At 53.6% G+C, this 15,167-nt stretch overlaps 2 protein-coding genes across 2 annotated transcripts in view; one reads left to right on the top strand and one right to left on the bottom strand.

The window, feature by feature from the left end:
* The window catches only part of BMP8B (bone morphogenetic protein 8b), a 20,915-nt gene extending 10,156 nt beyond the window's left edge, over nt 1-10,759 (top strand). Inside the window, exons 3-6 of the mRNA XM_039876726.1 lie at nt 746-1,042; nt 1,821-1,900; nt 2,714-2,824; nt 6,903-10,759. Coding sequence (XP_039732660.1) covers nt 746-1,042; nt 1,821-1,900; nt 2,714-2,824; nt 6,903-7,052 — 638 coding nt within the window. The 3' untranslated portion in view covers nt 7,053-10,759. The remainder of the gene's footprint in view (nt 1-745; nt 1,043-1,820; nt 1,901-2,713; nt 2,825-6,902) is intronic.
* A 1,901-nt stretch (nt 10,760-12,660) lies between these two features.
* Nucleotides 12,661-15,167, bottom strand: part of PPIE (peptidylprolyl isomerase E) — a 14,013-nt gene continuing 11,506 nt past the window's right edge. Inside the window, exons 9-10 of the mRNA XM_039876631.1 lie at nt 13,706-13,848; nt 12,661-13,517 (exon numbers count right to left, since the gene is read on the bottom strand). Of these exons, the coding sequence (XP_039732565.1) occupies nt 13,449-13,517; nt 13,706-13,848 (212 nt within the window). The 3' untranslated portion in view covers nt 12,661-13,448. The remainder of the gene's footprint in view (nt 13,518-13,705; nt 13,849-15,167) is intronic.

Genomic DNA, 15,167 nt, shown 5'->3' with positions numbered 1-15,167 from the left:
CATTTCCCAGGGGACACTCGGTCTGAGTATATGGGAACTCTCTATGCCATCTTTGCAATTTTTCTGTAAATCGCAACTATTGTTAAGTAAAAAAATTTTTATTACATGCATAAAATAAACACCTCCTGAATTTAGTGAGAGGTGGAAACCGTGGGAAACAAGAGTGAAGTGAAGCCAGAGAGGCCCAGGGAGCCAGTGTCCAGGTGAGAGCTTGGAGGGGCTTATGAGTAACAGTAGAAATGGAGAAAAGTGGTTAAAGGAATCATGGATAATGTGGATGGAGCCAGTAATTTTTTTAACACATTCTTTTTTTCTGCTCTTGGGCCCTGTTCAGCAGAGCAAGCACTTGAGAAGCCCTGTCAGCCACTCCATTCCGTAGAGTGTTATCAATCCTATATGGGCGGTGGAGGTAGACCTCAGGCCTAGGAGTCCTCAGACCAAGGTGGGAATCCTGTTTCTGACAGTCCCTGGCCGTGTGGCTCCGGGCCAGCAGGGGGTGACTGTGAAAGTTCTCGGTGACATATGAGGTCCAGGATCACTGTAAAGATGAGTGAGATCATCCATGTGAAATAACGTTGAAACCTGTAAAATGCTTCACGAATGGCAGTGTACTCAATTGTCACTAATACAGACCCCACGGTCACGAGGCCCGTCTCCCACCATCTCCCTCAGACCTGCCTGCCTGGGGGCTGGGACTGGACGTGGGGCTTAGGTCTTCAGAGGAGGAAACCGAGGGGACAGTGAGTCCTGCTCAAGTCCTCACCCAAGCCCGGTAGAGGTCCCTGCTGTGTCCGTGTGCCTGGCCACTGCCCTCGAGTGACCGCCCTCTCTCTTCTCTCTGTCTCAGGGCACAGCGTGGATCCCGGCCTGGCCGGTCTGCTGGGGCAACGGGCGCCGCGCTCCAAACAGCCTTTCATGGTCACGTTTTTCAGGGCAAGCTCCAGCCCCATCCGAGCCCCTCGGGCAGTGAGGCCCCTGAAGAGGAGGCTGCCCAAAAAAACCAACGAGCTGCCGCAGCCGAACAAGCTCCCAGGGATCTTCGGTGAGGTCCAGGGCTGGCCCGGGTCGGAGCCCGCAGGCTTTTGGCCAAGAACCAGTGGTGGCGACAGAACCCTCCAGCTCTCTGTAGGGTTCAAGCCGATGGTCACTCTCCAGCCACCTTTCCTAATAGCCTCCTTTGTCCCATGCCCCCTGAGGACTGGCCACTGCACTGTTTCTCAGGCCTCTCTGCTACCCTGTCCCTTCTCTGCCTTCCCTTGGCTCACCAGGCCTTCCCAGAAATCTCCATTAGAATCAGGCAGCCCGGGCCCTGGCGGCCCTCAGTTCTTTCCCAGGCACCCTGCAGGATGCACAGTTGTTTAGGCAAAGGCCTCCCCACCAGGCCTGACCTGACTATGTGCCCTCTTTTCCTTCACTGGAGTCGGCCCTTCAGCTGGCCTCAGTGTGAGCCACGTGACTCGTGGAACAGGTGTGGCTGGGGAGGTGAGCTGAGAGTGGGAGGCATCGGCCCAATGACCAAGCGTCACCGGGGCTGTTTATTGGAGCATTAGGCCCACAGGCTGGAAGCAGGGAGGCTGAGCTGAGCGCAGGGTCACTCTGGAGCCATTGGGAGCCATTGGGGGCCATCGAAGGTTCTTGAGCTGGGTCATGGCACCAGCAGAGCTGCAGGAATAGGCTTTATGAGACCAAATGGTTTACTTTCCCGTCATTCATTCATTCCACAAATATGCCTATCAGGGCGTCCCCCACTCTGGGAGCCCTCGTGGTTGCTGCACAGAGCAGGACCCCAGAAAAGACCTCGCACCATCTCTCCCCTGCAGATGACGTCCACGGCTCCCACGGCCGGCATGTTTGCCGTCGGCACGAGCTCTATGTCAGCTTCCAGGACCTCGGCTGGCTGGTAATTTCTACTCTCCCCCTTTTTCTTAAATGACAACCTCCCTCTAAAGATCGTGAGTGTGTCTCCAGGAGGAGACAGAATTATGGGGAATTTCATTTTCTCATGTATTATTTTCTTCTGAGTTTTCCACATTTTCAAAAAGGGAGAATGTGTCACTTTTTTCAAAAAATATAGTTTCAGGTACATAGTACAATGGTTAGACATTTGCATAATTTATTAAAGTTATCCCCCGATTACTCTAGTACCCCCCGGCACTACACACAGCTGTGACAGTAACATTGACTCTGTTCCCTCTGCCGTACTCCACATCCCGTGACTGTTTTGTAACTACTAGTCTGTCCTTCTTCGTCCCTTCACCTTTTTCACCCAGCCCCTAACCCCCCTCCCCTCGGGCAATCACCAGTTTGTTCTTTTATAGTGAGAAAGTGCTTTTCTGTAAAACCATGAAAATGGAGACAGTTTGAATCCTGAGCCATAAAATGTCAAAACTACAACAGGGAAACCGAGGCCAGGGTGGTGGCGCCTCTGTGCCTTTGCTGAAGCAGCAGCTACAGGAGACGTGGTCGGTGGGGGCTAGGCTGGGAGGATGACGCTGAGTGCTGATGGCAGGTGAAGGGGATACAGCTTGTCTCCAGTCCTGTCTGCTGAGGGTCTTCAAGGGGATGTCAGCCCACTGGGAGGGGCCCGAGCATGGTTTGATGGGGGAAGGTAAGGGGCAGCCCTGAGTCATCTGTGACAGGTGCTGGATAGAGGGGCTCGGGAGGGGCCACATGGTGGGATGCACCTTCTTCCATTCTCCCCCTTCACCCCCAGGATTGGGTCATCGCCCCCCAAGGCTACTCAGCCTATTACTGTGAGGGAGAGTGCTCCTTCCCACTGGACTCCTGCATGAATGCCACCAACCACGCCATCCTGCAGTCCCTGGTCAGTACTGCACCTGTCCTGCCTGGACCCCTGGGGAGGGTGCACTGGGAAGAGGGTCTCAGACAGCCAGGACGGCAGTGGGAGTGCCTGCTCAGGTCTCGGAGCTCCCTCAGCATGGAGCCTTTGCTGCTGCGTGCAGCGTAGTCAGGTTCCCACACATGTGTAGATGCTGGTCCCTGTGGGGCCACACCATGTGTAGACTCTGTAGGTGCACACACATATGCACACACATGCATATGGAGACATGCAGGTACGGGTGGTGGAACCCAGACTCATGAAGGCGGCCTGCTTGTGGTCACATGCACGCACAGAACAGATGTGTAACCCACCTCGGCACCTGTGTGATTTGAACACGTGCACCCATGCACCCTGGTGTGTCCGACCTTCTGTGACACATGCACACAGGGTGAGACAGCTGTGTGTGTTCACTCTTCAGGATGTGTGCAGGGAGAGTCACCGTGTGCCCATGTGCCGGGGCAGTTCTGACTAGGGCTCCGCCTTCTGTTTGCTCCCTGTTGGCTCTTTCCCTTGGTCCTCCCAGCTCTTTGTGTTTCCACGGATGGTGTGGTTTTTGATGCCCTGGTTTCTGGGGTAATTTTAAATGCCGAAAAATAGTTTCTGTGAGGAATATCATTGCTACTGCTTATCGCTCAGTGTTTTAAATGTCTGTTGTATTGAAACTTCTTTCTGAACCATTTACCCAGACTCCTAGTTCTTAGTATCCCTAGCGTTATTTTTATCTGATAAGAGGTTGTCAAGGTGATGCCTTAGGGTGAGAGTAAATGACTGTAAAAAGTGGCTTTGACCCTGTAAGGCCTCCTTTCTCAACATCAAATGGGATTTGCTAGACCCTAGGGGCCGCCTACCTTGGGGACGCTCAGAGGGGATACGCTATGTGATGGCCACCGGGGCTTCCATTCTTCAAGCACATGCATCTCCCAGGGCCTGAGAGGGACATGGGTTGACGGCCGCACCTGCATCTCTAGGGCTCTCCCTCCCCTGCCTCTGCCCCGACCCTGGCCCTCCGTCCCCAAGGTAGGTCAGCAGGAGTGAGCCCTCAGGCTGTGCTGGGGGCAAACGAGACAGTGACTGCCTTCTCGAGGAGGTCTGTCAGTGAACACGTGAGCCAAGCACAGGCCAAGACAATGGGTCCTGTGAGAAAGGAAGACTAGGCCTCCACAAGGAGGAAGAACGTTCCAGGCAGAAGGATCCAGGCCCTAGGACAGGAGTAGCTGGATGGGCTCAGGGCCTGCAGGGAGGCCAGGCTGGAGGGGAGCAAAGGAAGGCCGAGGGAGGTTACACTGGGGTGCGGAGAGGCCCTAACGTAGGCCTTGGGGTCCTTGGTAAGGTGGCAGGTGGGTGGATTTAGTCCCAAGTAAAGCGAGAAGCCTTTGCAGGATTTTAGGGAGACAATATCATGACCTGACTCTCTAGAAGTATCTCTCTGGCTGCAGTGAGAGGATGAGAGGCTGGACCATGGCTGGAGGGTGGAGGAGGCCGGGAGACAGTGAAGAGGCTGCTGTGACCACCTGACAAGAGGACCAGGGTGGCTGGCAGGTTGTGAGAAGTGGCTGAGGCCATAGGGATGGTGGAGGCAGGTGGAGGGAGGGACAAGGGGAGGAACCAGGGGCTTCCAGGTGAGGGCTCAGTGACCTGTTGTGTGAGGCCTGGTGTTGTTGGGGTAGGAGGAGGATTTGGGGGAATGGTTGTCTGCTTCTGCCACCACTTTTTGAGGCCCAATGAGACCCCACGTGACCAAGCAGGCAGGTGGCTGGATCCCTGAGTCTGGAGTTCAGAGGCCAGGCTGAAGCTCTGCACTGAGACGTGGCCTGTGCCTGGTCTTTGGGTCCTGAGAGCAGATGAGATTCTCTGGGGACACAGCAGGCCCAGGAGAGGAGAGGCCTGTGAAGGAAGAGGAGCCCTGAGGAGACTGGGGGAGTGATGTGAGAGGGCCTCGGGGTGTCCTGGGGGCCAGGAGAAGGAAGATGACCCTCCAGGCTCACCCTCAGGCCGTTCTGCAGGCAGCAGCTGGGTGGTCTCACTAAGGCGCAAATCTGACCTCATTCTCAGCTGAGAAACTTCCCTTTGCCGCCCATTATCTCCAGGAGGAAGTCTGAGCCCTCAGCCAGGGACGCGGGGCCCCTCATTAGCCACCCTACTGACCTCTCCCACGCCCCCTAGTACACGCCCCAGTGCCCTCGCCTCCCTGCAGACACTCAGTGCCAGCGCGTGCCCCGGGTCCCCACCTCCCTGCCTTTGCACTTGCCGGCCCACCCGGGGGGGCTTCCCCCTCTGCTCTGGGCCCCGCCAACTCCTGCCTGCCCCGCAGCCTCACCTGCCGTCCTTCCCGGCCAGGAGTGGTCGCCATGCTCGTGCTCCCACAGCACTCAGGGCCCGATGCGATTGTCGTGCCACTCCGTGGGTCCTGGCTGTTTACTGGAGTGTTGTCCGTGTTCCCTTCCCACCCCACCGAGGCTGAGAACAGGGACCATGTCTGGGGACATTTCTGTGCTCCCCGTCCTGGCACGGCAGGCACAAGGCACGTGTCCGAGATACATTTGTGTTGGAAATGAGAAAAGTACCATTAGACCCATTTTGCAGAGGAGAAAACTGAGGCCCACAGTGAGCGAACTGTACTCAAAGTGACAGACCCTCTGATTGGTCTCCTAGTGGCTCAAGGCGAATCTAACGGAATGGCACATTGGACCCTGCAAATCAATCTGTTTGGTGCCAGATGGAATGCAAGGCCGTTTCTCTTCTGTCGCTGACCTGATCGAGCTTGGTCTGGGGTGGGGTCACAGAATGGCCACAGCCCTGTGGGCCCGGTTTCTCTCTCAGGAAAGGCCCTCCCCAGTTTCTAGCCACTTAGAGCCCATGGCTGGCACACCAGGCTGGTGTCACCTGGTTTTTCACATAGGTCTATGAATGCCAAGCCAGACACCACATTTGGAGACTAGGAAGTTGGGGAGCAGTGGCCCCTCAGGTCCCAGTCTGGCTGGACATCCCCGCAGAGGCCTCGGCTTCCCCTGTGGCTGTAGAGAGGCTCTGGCCCAAGCGAGCCCAGTGGCGTCTCACGGCCCTCCCAGCAGGTTGGCTCAGAGCTGGGGCTTTTGGGACAAGGCTGGGCATTGGGGAACAGGAGCCAGGCTGTCACACAGGTCACCCCATCAGACAGCTTCATCCAGGTCCTGCTCAGCAGCCTCCGTGAGGGCCGGGCGGTCCTGGCCCCTCAGAGTGGCCACAACACACGTGGATGGAAGCAGGCTTTTCTTCCCGCCTGCCCCCAATAGCTTGGGGCTGTCTTTAGGGCCCGTCCATGTGGGGCCTTGATGAGGAGTCCAGTGTAAACTCGGCTCACCCTGCCAAGTCTCAGGATAAATATTTGTATGGAGGCTGAAATAGCTCCTCGATCAGGCTTTTTTTTCGGTGGGTAAAGCTGTTTAGAAGGAGGGAGTGGGATCAGTACACCCGGGTCCAAGTCCTGCTACAGGTCACGTGGCCTTGTCCCATTTCTTCATCTCCCAGAATAATACTTCCCTTAGAAGCTGTTACGAGGGGTGAAAAGTACTTTGAGAAATAATGGTGTGAACACCTAGGGGTGAACCTAGAATCCTAGGCTTTATCCAGTTGTTCCACGGTCCCTCGGCTCCCTGGAGGAGGAGGAGAAAGACCATAAACAGCCAAAGCGGACAAGACAGGGTCAGGGTTGTTACAGAAGCACAGAGAAGGAAGAGGGGCGGAGGGGACCCCAGAGGGCTGGTGCTCCAGGAGCATCAGGCAGAGGCACCCGCCACCAGGTGCCACACTGTTCTGGGACCAGCAGGGTCCTCAGGTGAGGGGAGTTGCTGTGGCAGGGAGCTGGTGCCCAGGCCTTGCCCTGAGGGCCTCGGGCAGCAAATGGGTCAGGGAGGTCAGGGCTGGGGCTGATGTGCACGTGACATCTGCCCTGGCTCGAGAATAAAGCAGGGGATAGGAGAGTGGCAGGAGGCCAGGTGCAGGCAGGAGCTCGGCCGCGTCTAGGCGGGTCCTGGGAGAAGCCACCGTGCTCACCTCTGCCTGCCGCCCCCTCTGTGGCCAGGTGCACCTGATGAAGCCGGACGCAGTCCCCAAGGCGTGCTGTGCGCCCACCAAGCTGAGTGCCACCTCCGTGCTCTACTATGACAGCAGCAACAACGTCATCCTGCGCAAGCACCGCAACATGGTGGTCAAGGCCTGCGGCTGCCACTGAGGCCCTGCCCGGCAGCCACTGCAGCGCCACCCAGATCGGGCCCTCTCCAGGGGCAGGAGACCCTCGAATGCCAGCAGAGCTCTGGCCGGGCCACAGGGAGGGCCCTCACACCTCTGTCCATGTGCAGCCAGGGTCTGGTCCTCTCCAGGCCCCTCTGCCCCCTCCCCTGGGGTTTGTGGTTTGTCCCATTCCATCCCATAGGGCCTGATGCACACAGCAGCCTTGGTGTGCTGACTGCGCTGTCTGCGGTCAGCACAGGCCTATCTTAGGACCTGTCCTTGGCCGTCCTGGCCCACACTGTGGCCGACCTGGGACGGTCTGAGCTGCACCTGGAGCATAAGTGCGGCTGTTGGGCTCTGCGCCACTCACCACAGCCTTTGGGTGTGGGAGCAGGGTCTGCCTTTTCCCAGGGCAACGCTGGGCCTTTCCGGGCATGTGCATGCCCTCAGCACAGTGCACGATTGAGTTCCTAACTTGACCCGCTGGCCGTTAGCACGTTAGAAAAAGGACAAGCTGGGGGTCCTCATGCCCTGGGCCTGCCCTTCTCCTGCCTGGGGAAGAGGCGACACCCCCGGGAAGCAAGAGCCTTGGGGGCTTCCAGTTCCCTCAGTCTCCACGTGGAGCTCAGCACCGAGACAAAGTTAACTCTCAGCAGAAGCAAAGAGTCTGTGCAGTGAGTGGTCCTGGCAGACACAGCACAGATGCCCCACTGCCCATCCCCTTGCCCATGGCCATCAGAATCAACCTGGGTGCTTTTTCCACTGAACCTGGACAGGGCCTCAGGACCCTCAGCACAAATCTCTAGGCAGCCACCAGCGGTTCAGAGTTGAAATGAACTGGTTTCCTGCTCCTGCCATGCGAAGGAGCAATCCATTGCCCCAGAGCACGGTGCCTGGGCCGCCTCTGGCCAGACACTGTCAGTGTCTGCTGGAGTCTAGGAGGTAAGAACAGGCTGGTCACCCCGTGTGCCCAAGTCCTGTCCTGTTTCTTGGGGCCTCTGAGCCAAAGAAAAGGCCCCTGTCCCGGGGGAGTCGATAATTAGGCTGAGCTGCGTGGGGAGGTTCCCGGAAACCACTGTTCTCCTTGGAGCAGCTGAGGCAGTTGGAGTGTTTATTTGATTTTTGACTTGCTAAGCCTGTAATTTACCTGCTGGAGCACACGGAGTCCAGCTGCCTGAATCCTGAAATACTGTGTCATTAAAAGCAGGTCCTGGGCCCACCCCAACCCACAGACACAGCCCGCAGAGGGAGCACGACCCATGTGCCCAAGGACACGCATCCTGGAATTCACTGCACCCTGAAGACAGGCTCCCGGAGAGCAGGTCTAGAGCAGGGTTGGAGGCTGGGGCCATGCTGTGGGACAGCAGCCCCCGACCAGGACTCTGGGAGCAAGTGCAGAGAAAGAGAACCCTCCAGGTACAGAGGGCAGCCCCAGACCGTCTTAAAGACAGTGAGTCCCCCATCAGTGTAGGCATCTAAAGTCTGGCCTAGATGTTGGGAGACCTGACTTGTAGGTGGCTTCTTCCTCTGGGTCTCATTTTCCATCCTTAACATGAAGGCAGGGGACTTCCTGATCTCCAAAGGGCCTGCAGCCAGGGAATCTGTGTCTGCCGACCCTGTCTCACACTGAGCCCAGATGCAGCCTCAGAACCCTGAACACGGAGCTCAACTGGCCGTTGTGAATACAAGTCATAAATCAGATGGCAGTTACAAATTGGCACATAACTGGAATCTATTTGTCACTCTAGTACTTATCTAATAGCTCTTTCTTCCCAATATCAAGGATTGTCTTTTAGTAACTAAATTGAAAAAAAGCCAACTAACTTTATTTCCCCTGGAGGCTTAAGTGTCCAGCCAATGGCCTGGTATAGGTAGGGGTGCACCTGGATGTCTGTCAAATTACCCAAAGGTTTGTAGATATGGAGTACACCTTCCCTATCAATCAAGCCATGCACAGCAGGAATGAAAAAGAGTTGCAATCCTCCTTTTTCTTGCAGAACTGAAAAACAGTAAGTCATTGCTTACCTATCTGGCCATCAGCAACTTATGAGATCTAGTCATCAAATGCAATCAAATAAAAAAAGTCCTGAGCAGTGAAACAACTGCGGACACAAAGCCCATGCATTTTATTCCATGAGTTATCTATTTGCTGAACCAAGCATGGCAGCTGCAGTGTGTGGCCCAGGCTGGCAGATATACAGCACAGATGCCACCATTTCCCTTTCTCTTGCTCAGGGCATGGCTTCACCAGACCACAAGGATAAATGAGTGTGGTCAGACTCACTGACAGCAATGAGAAATCAATGACAGTTGACAGGAAGGGAGGACACATGGAAAAACAGGCTAAGGAGAAATGCACACCAGTCTTGGTATTTGCAGTTGAATCCTGGCCTTGAGGCCAAGTTGTCAGAATGTTAGCGTTCACTGTCTTCTAAGGTAGGGGAATAATATATTCTGGAAAATCTCTAAGGAATAGGAAAGCGACGGCATAGCAAGAGTACAAATTTTTGGAGCCAGATGGATTTGAGTCCTAGTTCTTTTTCCTCAGCAGAGCAGGATATTGGTTATTTCCTTCCAATCTGTTATAAAGATCAAATATGTGCATAAACATTTAGGACAATGTCCGGCTTATAAATGCTTAACAACTTGTACTTGCTGGGATTACTACAAATAAATTTGCTAATTTTGAGCCACTTCTGTGCTTGTCCACTAAACCTGCTCCTAGGATGTGTTCTGCGGGTGGTGGTGTATTTACTTCAGAGCTGTGCTTTTCTGTAACACATCTACACATGGCAATCCTTTGAGGGCAGCACTTTAATTCTCACTTGCTTGAAAGGCCTGAGGCATGTGCCCAGTTTTGCCCACGGTGGCCAGGGCTGTGGAACTTTGTGGTGTTCCAGAGGCACGCAGATCCGACGGTCTCGCTGAGGGCGTTCAGCACCCATCAAATGCCTCTTTCAGCAATTTGAACAGAAGATTGTCCATCCTGGGTTTTCCTACTTATGGCAAGACCTTGTGCAAGCACTTGACCCACTTTTTAAAAAAATGTGTTTTTCATTTACTACGAAAATAATGCAATTTTGGAGGAAAGTAAAAAAAAAAAATAATTCAAATCACCATAGTTCTATGACTCAGATAAACACACTATTAATATTTTGTGAATTTAATTCATTTTTTTCTAGAATATACTTATATAGATGTTTACATATTATAGATAGGTATTTTGACAAAACTGGTATACTGTGCTACATAAGGGCTTTGAGATATGCTTTTCCCACTTTATGATACAGTTAACATTTCCATTAATAAATATTTTTTAAAAACATGGCTTTCTAGTTTTCCATCACCTGAACTCTACAATACTCAGTTTTCACCATTAAAAAGTAGGTCCCACAACCCTTTGTTGGAGGGTTGCTGTGAGGCTGCCGTGACTGACAAATGTACCGTGCCAGCAGCATCTGGAGGCAGATATGCTGTTAGAGAAACTCCAGCAGTAACAGGACTGATCCTAAGGCCATAACCCCTGGTTTCTGACTTCGTGTAGCTGTTAGAGGGCCAGCACACGGATGGGGCCCAACCCTGAAGGAGTTGGTGAGGGAATGAGTTGGCAAAATTGAGCCCCACATCCTTAGCCCTGGCACTGCAGAAGCAGGAATGTGACAGCGAGGCCACCTCGGACAGGAGCCAGGCAGTCGCAGGAAAGCAGCTTTGCCCTTTAGTCTGCAGCAAAGGGCCCACGGCGCCCTGGGGTCCACTTCCTTCTGGGGTCCACTTCCCATAGGCTGGAGCACTCCTGAGAAAGGGGGGGGTCAGTGTTGCCCTGAGTAGCTGAACTAGGTGGCCAGGTTACTGCTCCCCAAGCTCTGGGGCCTTCCTCCCACCTGGCAGAGTTGAGTCCCATTTCCTCAAGTCTCCCACAAGGGTCCAGACCAATCATGGGGAGCAGGACTGTTTTCTCTGAGGGCCTTGGGGCTCCTTGCCGTAGACTGAGCCTGTAGCCCAGTTAAACTCCCAGGACTCCATTGTGATCTGGGGGTGGGAGACAGGCTAAGGTTCTGGTCTCAGCTTGCCATATTGTCCCAGGTGACCTTTGCAGTCACGTTCTCTGAGCCTTGGTTTACCTCTGTACAGGTTCTGGTATGAACAGTGAGATGACACCTATAGATAATCCAGTAGAGCCCTGAGAAGGGCAGCAGCACCCAATGACTCCAAACTTGCTGAGCTTTCTGACCTGCTCGCTAGTCTCAACCTCCTCAGGCCATGAGGGAAGAACAGAAAGTGGCAGAGTCACCATCACAGGTGTCAGCCTTCTCTTGGGAGGCTGGCTGTGCTAAGTACTTCAAATGCATCCTTTCCTGGTCCTTGAGAAAGCCCTGAAGTTGCTGCTATCACACCCACTTCATGAAAGCTGCCTATGCCTGTGACTGAGCTGCGGCGGCTGTGGTGTACACCAATGAGGCCCAAGGCCTGGATGGTCTCTTGGAAGCTCACGGTAACCATGTGATACATCCCAGCCACAAGGAAACAGAAAACTGCAGCACAGGGAGCTCAGCTGAGGGCAGGCAGTCCATTTGGTACATGAGAGCCAAAGGCAGGGCCAGAATGCCATCACCCCCCAGCAGGAGCTGTCCTGGGGTCACAGGACCAGAGGGCAGCAGGCCCCTCCTGCCTCCTGGCCCATTCAGATCTCAACTCAAAATGAAAAAGCCCAGCCCAGTGGATTCTGAATCGCTTGAGTAACCCAACCTACAGGGAGGTGCCCAGTGGATATAGGGCTCAGTCTCTGCTTGGAGTCTTCCATAGGTGAGGGATCTTCAAAGCCACTTCAGCCACCAGAACATGGAGGGAGAATGGAGAGAAGCCAGCTGAAGCAGTGGCTGCACACAGTAGGACCAGACTGCGAGCTCATTCAGCATGGGGAGGGACCATTTGTCTCATTCAGGGGCCAGTAATTTTCTGTAAAGTTTCAGGTAGTAACTTTTCAACTTGGTCAACTTGGCTAGGCCACGGTGTCCAGTTTTTAATCACACACCAGTCCAGATGTTGCTGTGAAGGTATTTTTCAAGATGTGATTAACATTTAAATCAGTAGAGTTAAAGTAAAGCAGGTTACCCTCTATAATGTGGGTGGGCTTCATGCAATCAGTTGAAGGCCTCAGGAGAGAAAAGACTGAGGTCACCGGTGTTTCCTGGGATTTTTATATCTGGTAAAACAAACTAGAATTTACTGTATCAGAAGAAATGTCCAGGAGTCACACTGGTGAGCCCAGGAGAAGCCCTGGCAGCAAAGGCCTCACACAAGGCAGGAGGAATTCTGCTTCCAGACGGCCTGTGGACTTAACTGCAAATTCAACTCTTCCCTGGGTCCCCAGCCTGCTGGTCTGCTCTGCAGATTTCAGACTTGCCAGCTCCCACAATTGCAAAGCAATTCCTTAAAATGAATCTCTCCCTCTACACACACACACACCACACCCCCACACTTCCCCCCCACTATTGATTCTGTATATCTGGAAAACTCCAGTATCGAGACTATTTAATGTCTGTTGCCAATTACTCAACAATGCTGCTATAGTGAGGAAGCAGCCATAGACACTGCATAAACAATGGATATGGCTGTGTTCCAATAAAACTTTATTCATAAAAACAGTCAGCAGGCTGGATTAAGCCTGCATAATGTGCTGACCTCCTGTCTGACAAATAAGCAAAGTACCTGGCATAGAGAAGGCAGTTTGAGTTATAAGTTTCATTTTTTAAATTCTGTAGAATAAAACTGAATACATAAATGAATCAGTGAGACTGATAAGTATGTTTGCTGGCTATGACTGAACAGCTTGAGTTTAGGAGTACAGGCAGCAGATGGGAACTTTCCCAATATCTTTGATTTCCGTTGTCTTGACAATGGTCTGACAAGGATATCTAGCTTGAAGATACAGCCCCTGGCATCTCAGGGAACACATCCAAGGAAAGAAAAAAAAGCTATGGGGAAGACACTATGCCCTACTCCCTCACCAGCCTACCTTGGCCATAGACGCAGCCTCTGACATTTCCCAGGAACTAGCTGGAGGCAGCAGCATAGGAACTAGAATTTATTTTACCACAGGAAACATCCAGAAGACACACTGGTGGGCCCAGGAGATGCCCTGGCAGCAAAGCTGCAACAGCTATGCACAGCTGTCCACAGTGGGGAGAGTGGCTTGGCGCCTGCGCTGGCTCCCAGGCCCACAGTCTCGCTTGGGAAAGAGCCAGAAGAACCCAGGCCATGCCTGCAGAGGAGCTGCTCCAAGCTGACCCTGAGAAGGGCCATGACACAGACCCCTGCTTAATGGGACACCCTCGTGTGCTGGTTACCCAGGCTGACTGCTCCTGGACACGCAGGGGCAGCGCAGAGAACGTGCCTCTCACACGTACTCCCCACAGTCGGAGATGATCACCGTCTGCTTTGGCTTTCCGTCCTTGCTGCCCTGGGCCTTTGTGGGTGGAACAGAAGAGGGAAAATCAGGGGAGGGAGGGTAAAGATTAGAAGGTGGCTCAGGGACAGCCCCCAACTCCCAGCCTGAGCAGAGGCAGCCTTGGCCCCTCTTTCTAGGCCACAGGGTGCCTGCTCCAGCTCTCCCACTGGGCTGGGCACCAAGGAAGGGCATGGGCGGCCACCCACCTCAATCTGCCGCAAGACATCCAGGCCTTCTGTGACCTCCCCAAATACCACATGCTTGCCATCCAGCCAATCTGTCTTGTCACACGTCAGGAAAAACTGGGAGCCATTGGTGTTTGGGCCAGAGTTGGCCATAGAGAGCAGGCCTGGGGGAGAGAAGGAGCATGTCAGCTCCCTCCACCCGGGCTACCAGCCCTCGGAGGATGAATATTCATACTATCAACCACCCTTCAGCCAGGCAGACTCTGGGATGTACAGACCATGCGGATGCCTTGTCTTCTACTCAAATGATCGTCAATAAAATGATAATCAGCATTGTTTCAATCATTTTATACTGGTTTGTCTTTTCATTCATTCATTCAACAAATATTTATTGTCTACTGCTGATCCCTGGGGACACTGGTCCCAGCTCTGGTGGAGCTCACAGTCTGGTGGAAAAGTCACTCTGGAAAAATCACTCAGGAGAACTGTGCTGTGACAGCCACAACACAATGAAGCCCACTGATACAGACATCTATGCAGGGAACAAAAGCACAAAGGGCAGTCACATAACAGTGTGTGTGAATGTATCATGTAGGCTGGTGTCACTGTCATGGAAGGCTTTCTGGTGGAAGCGCCATCTGAGTTTAGTCTAAAAGGCCCAGGTTTGGTGGGGCTGAGGGGCATGAGGAGCTGCAGCTGACCTGTGGCGGTGAGAAAGCCCACTCATGGCTGGGCCTCTGTGCCGTGTGCTCCCTTTGGATAGGGACTGTGTCCCTTTCTACTCTCAATGCCAGACTAGAGAACAGGGTGTCTGACACATAACAGACCAGCCCTGGGAATATGTTTTAAATAGTCAAATACTTATTGTGTGTTTACTATGTGTCAGACGCTATTCCAGAGCACAATGGTGAAAAGAAAGCCTGCGTCCTGCCCTCATGAGGCTGACATTCTCAGAAAGACAGAAAATCAATAAGAAAAACAAATTTGTAATATAATTTCAAGTAATAAGTGTGATAAGAAATGAAGCTGACTAAAAAGAATTAGATGGCAGGAAAGCCCATTTAGAGGGAGATCAGGGCAGGCCCCTCAGACGAGGTGACCTGTGTGTGACACCTGAAGGAAGTGAGGGGTGAACCGTGTGGGAATCAGAGGAAGAACGCTCCAGGAGAGGACACGGCATTTGCCGAGGCCCTGAGGGGAGTGAGCCCTGGGTGTGTGAGGAACAGGGGGACTGCGGTGGGGACAGGACGCACGGGGCAGAGTGTGCAGTCAGCGATCATGGGGAGGTGCCAGGCCCCAGGTCGGTGGGCCCCACAGGACCGGACCTATGAGCGATGTGGCCATGAGGGGCTGTCAGCAGAGCGATGTGATGGGACTTCTGTTTATAAAGCTCACTCTGACTACCCCTCGGAGATTAGACTACGAGGGTGAAGAGGCAAGAGCAGGAACAGGGAGTGAGCGTGTAGGACCCTGGGGGTGGGGG

The sequence above is a fragment of the Pteropus medius genome, unplaced genomic scaffold (assembly GCF_902729225.1).
Source record: "Pteropus medius unplaced genomic scaffold, Ma_sr-lr_union100, whole genome shotgun sequence".
Taxonomy (NCBI): Eukaryota; Metazoa; Chordata; class Mammalia; order Chiroptera; family Pteropodidae; genus Pteropus; species Pteropus medius.
Note: the sequence above shows the minus strand (reverse complement) of the source record. Positions and strands in the feature narration are given on the sequence as shown.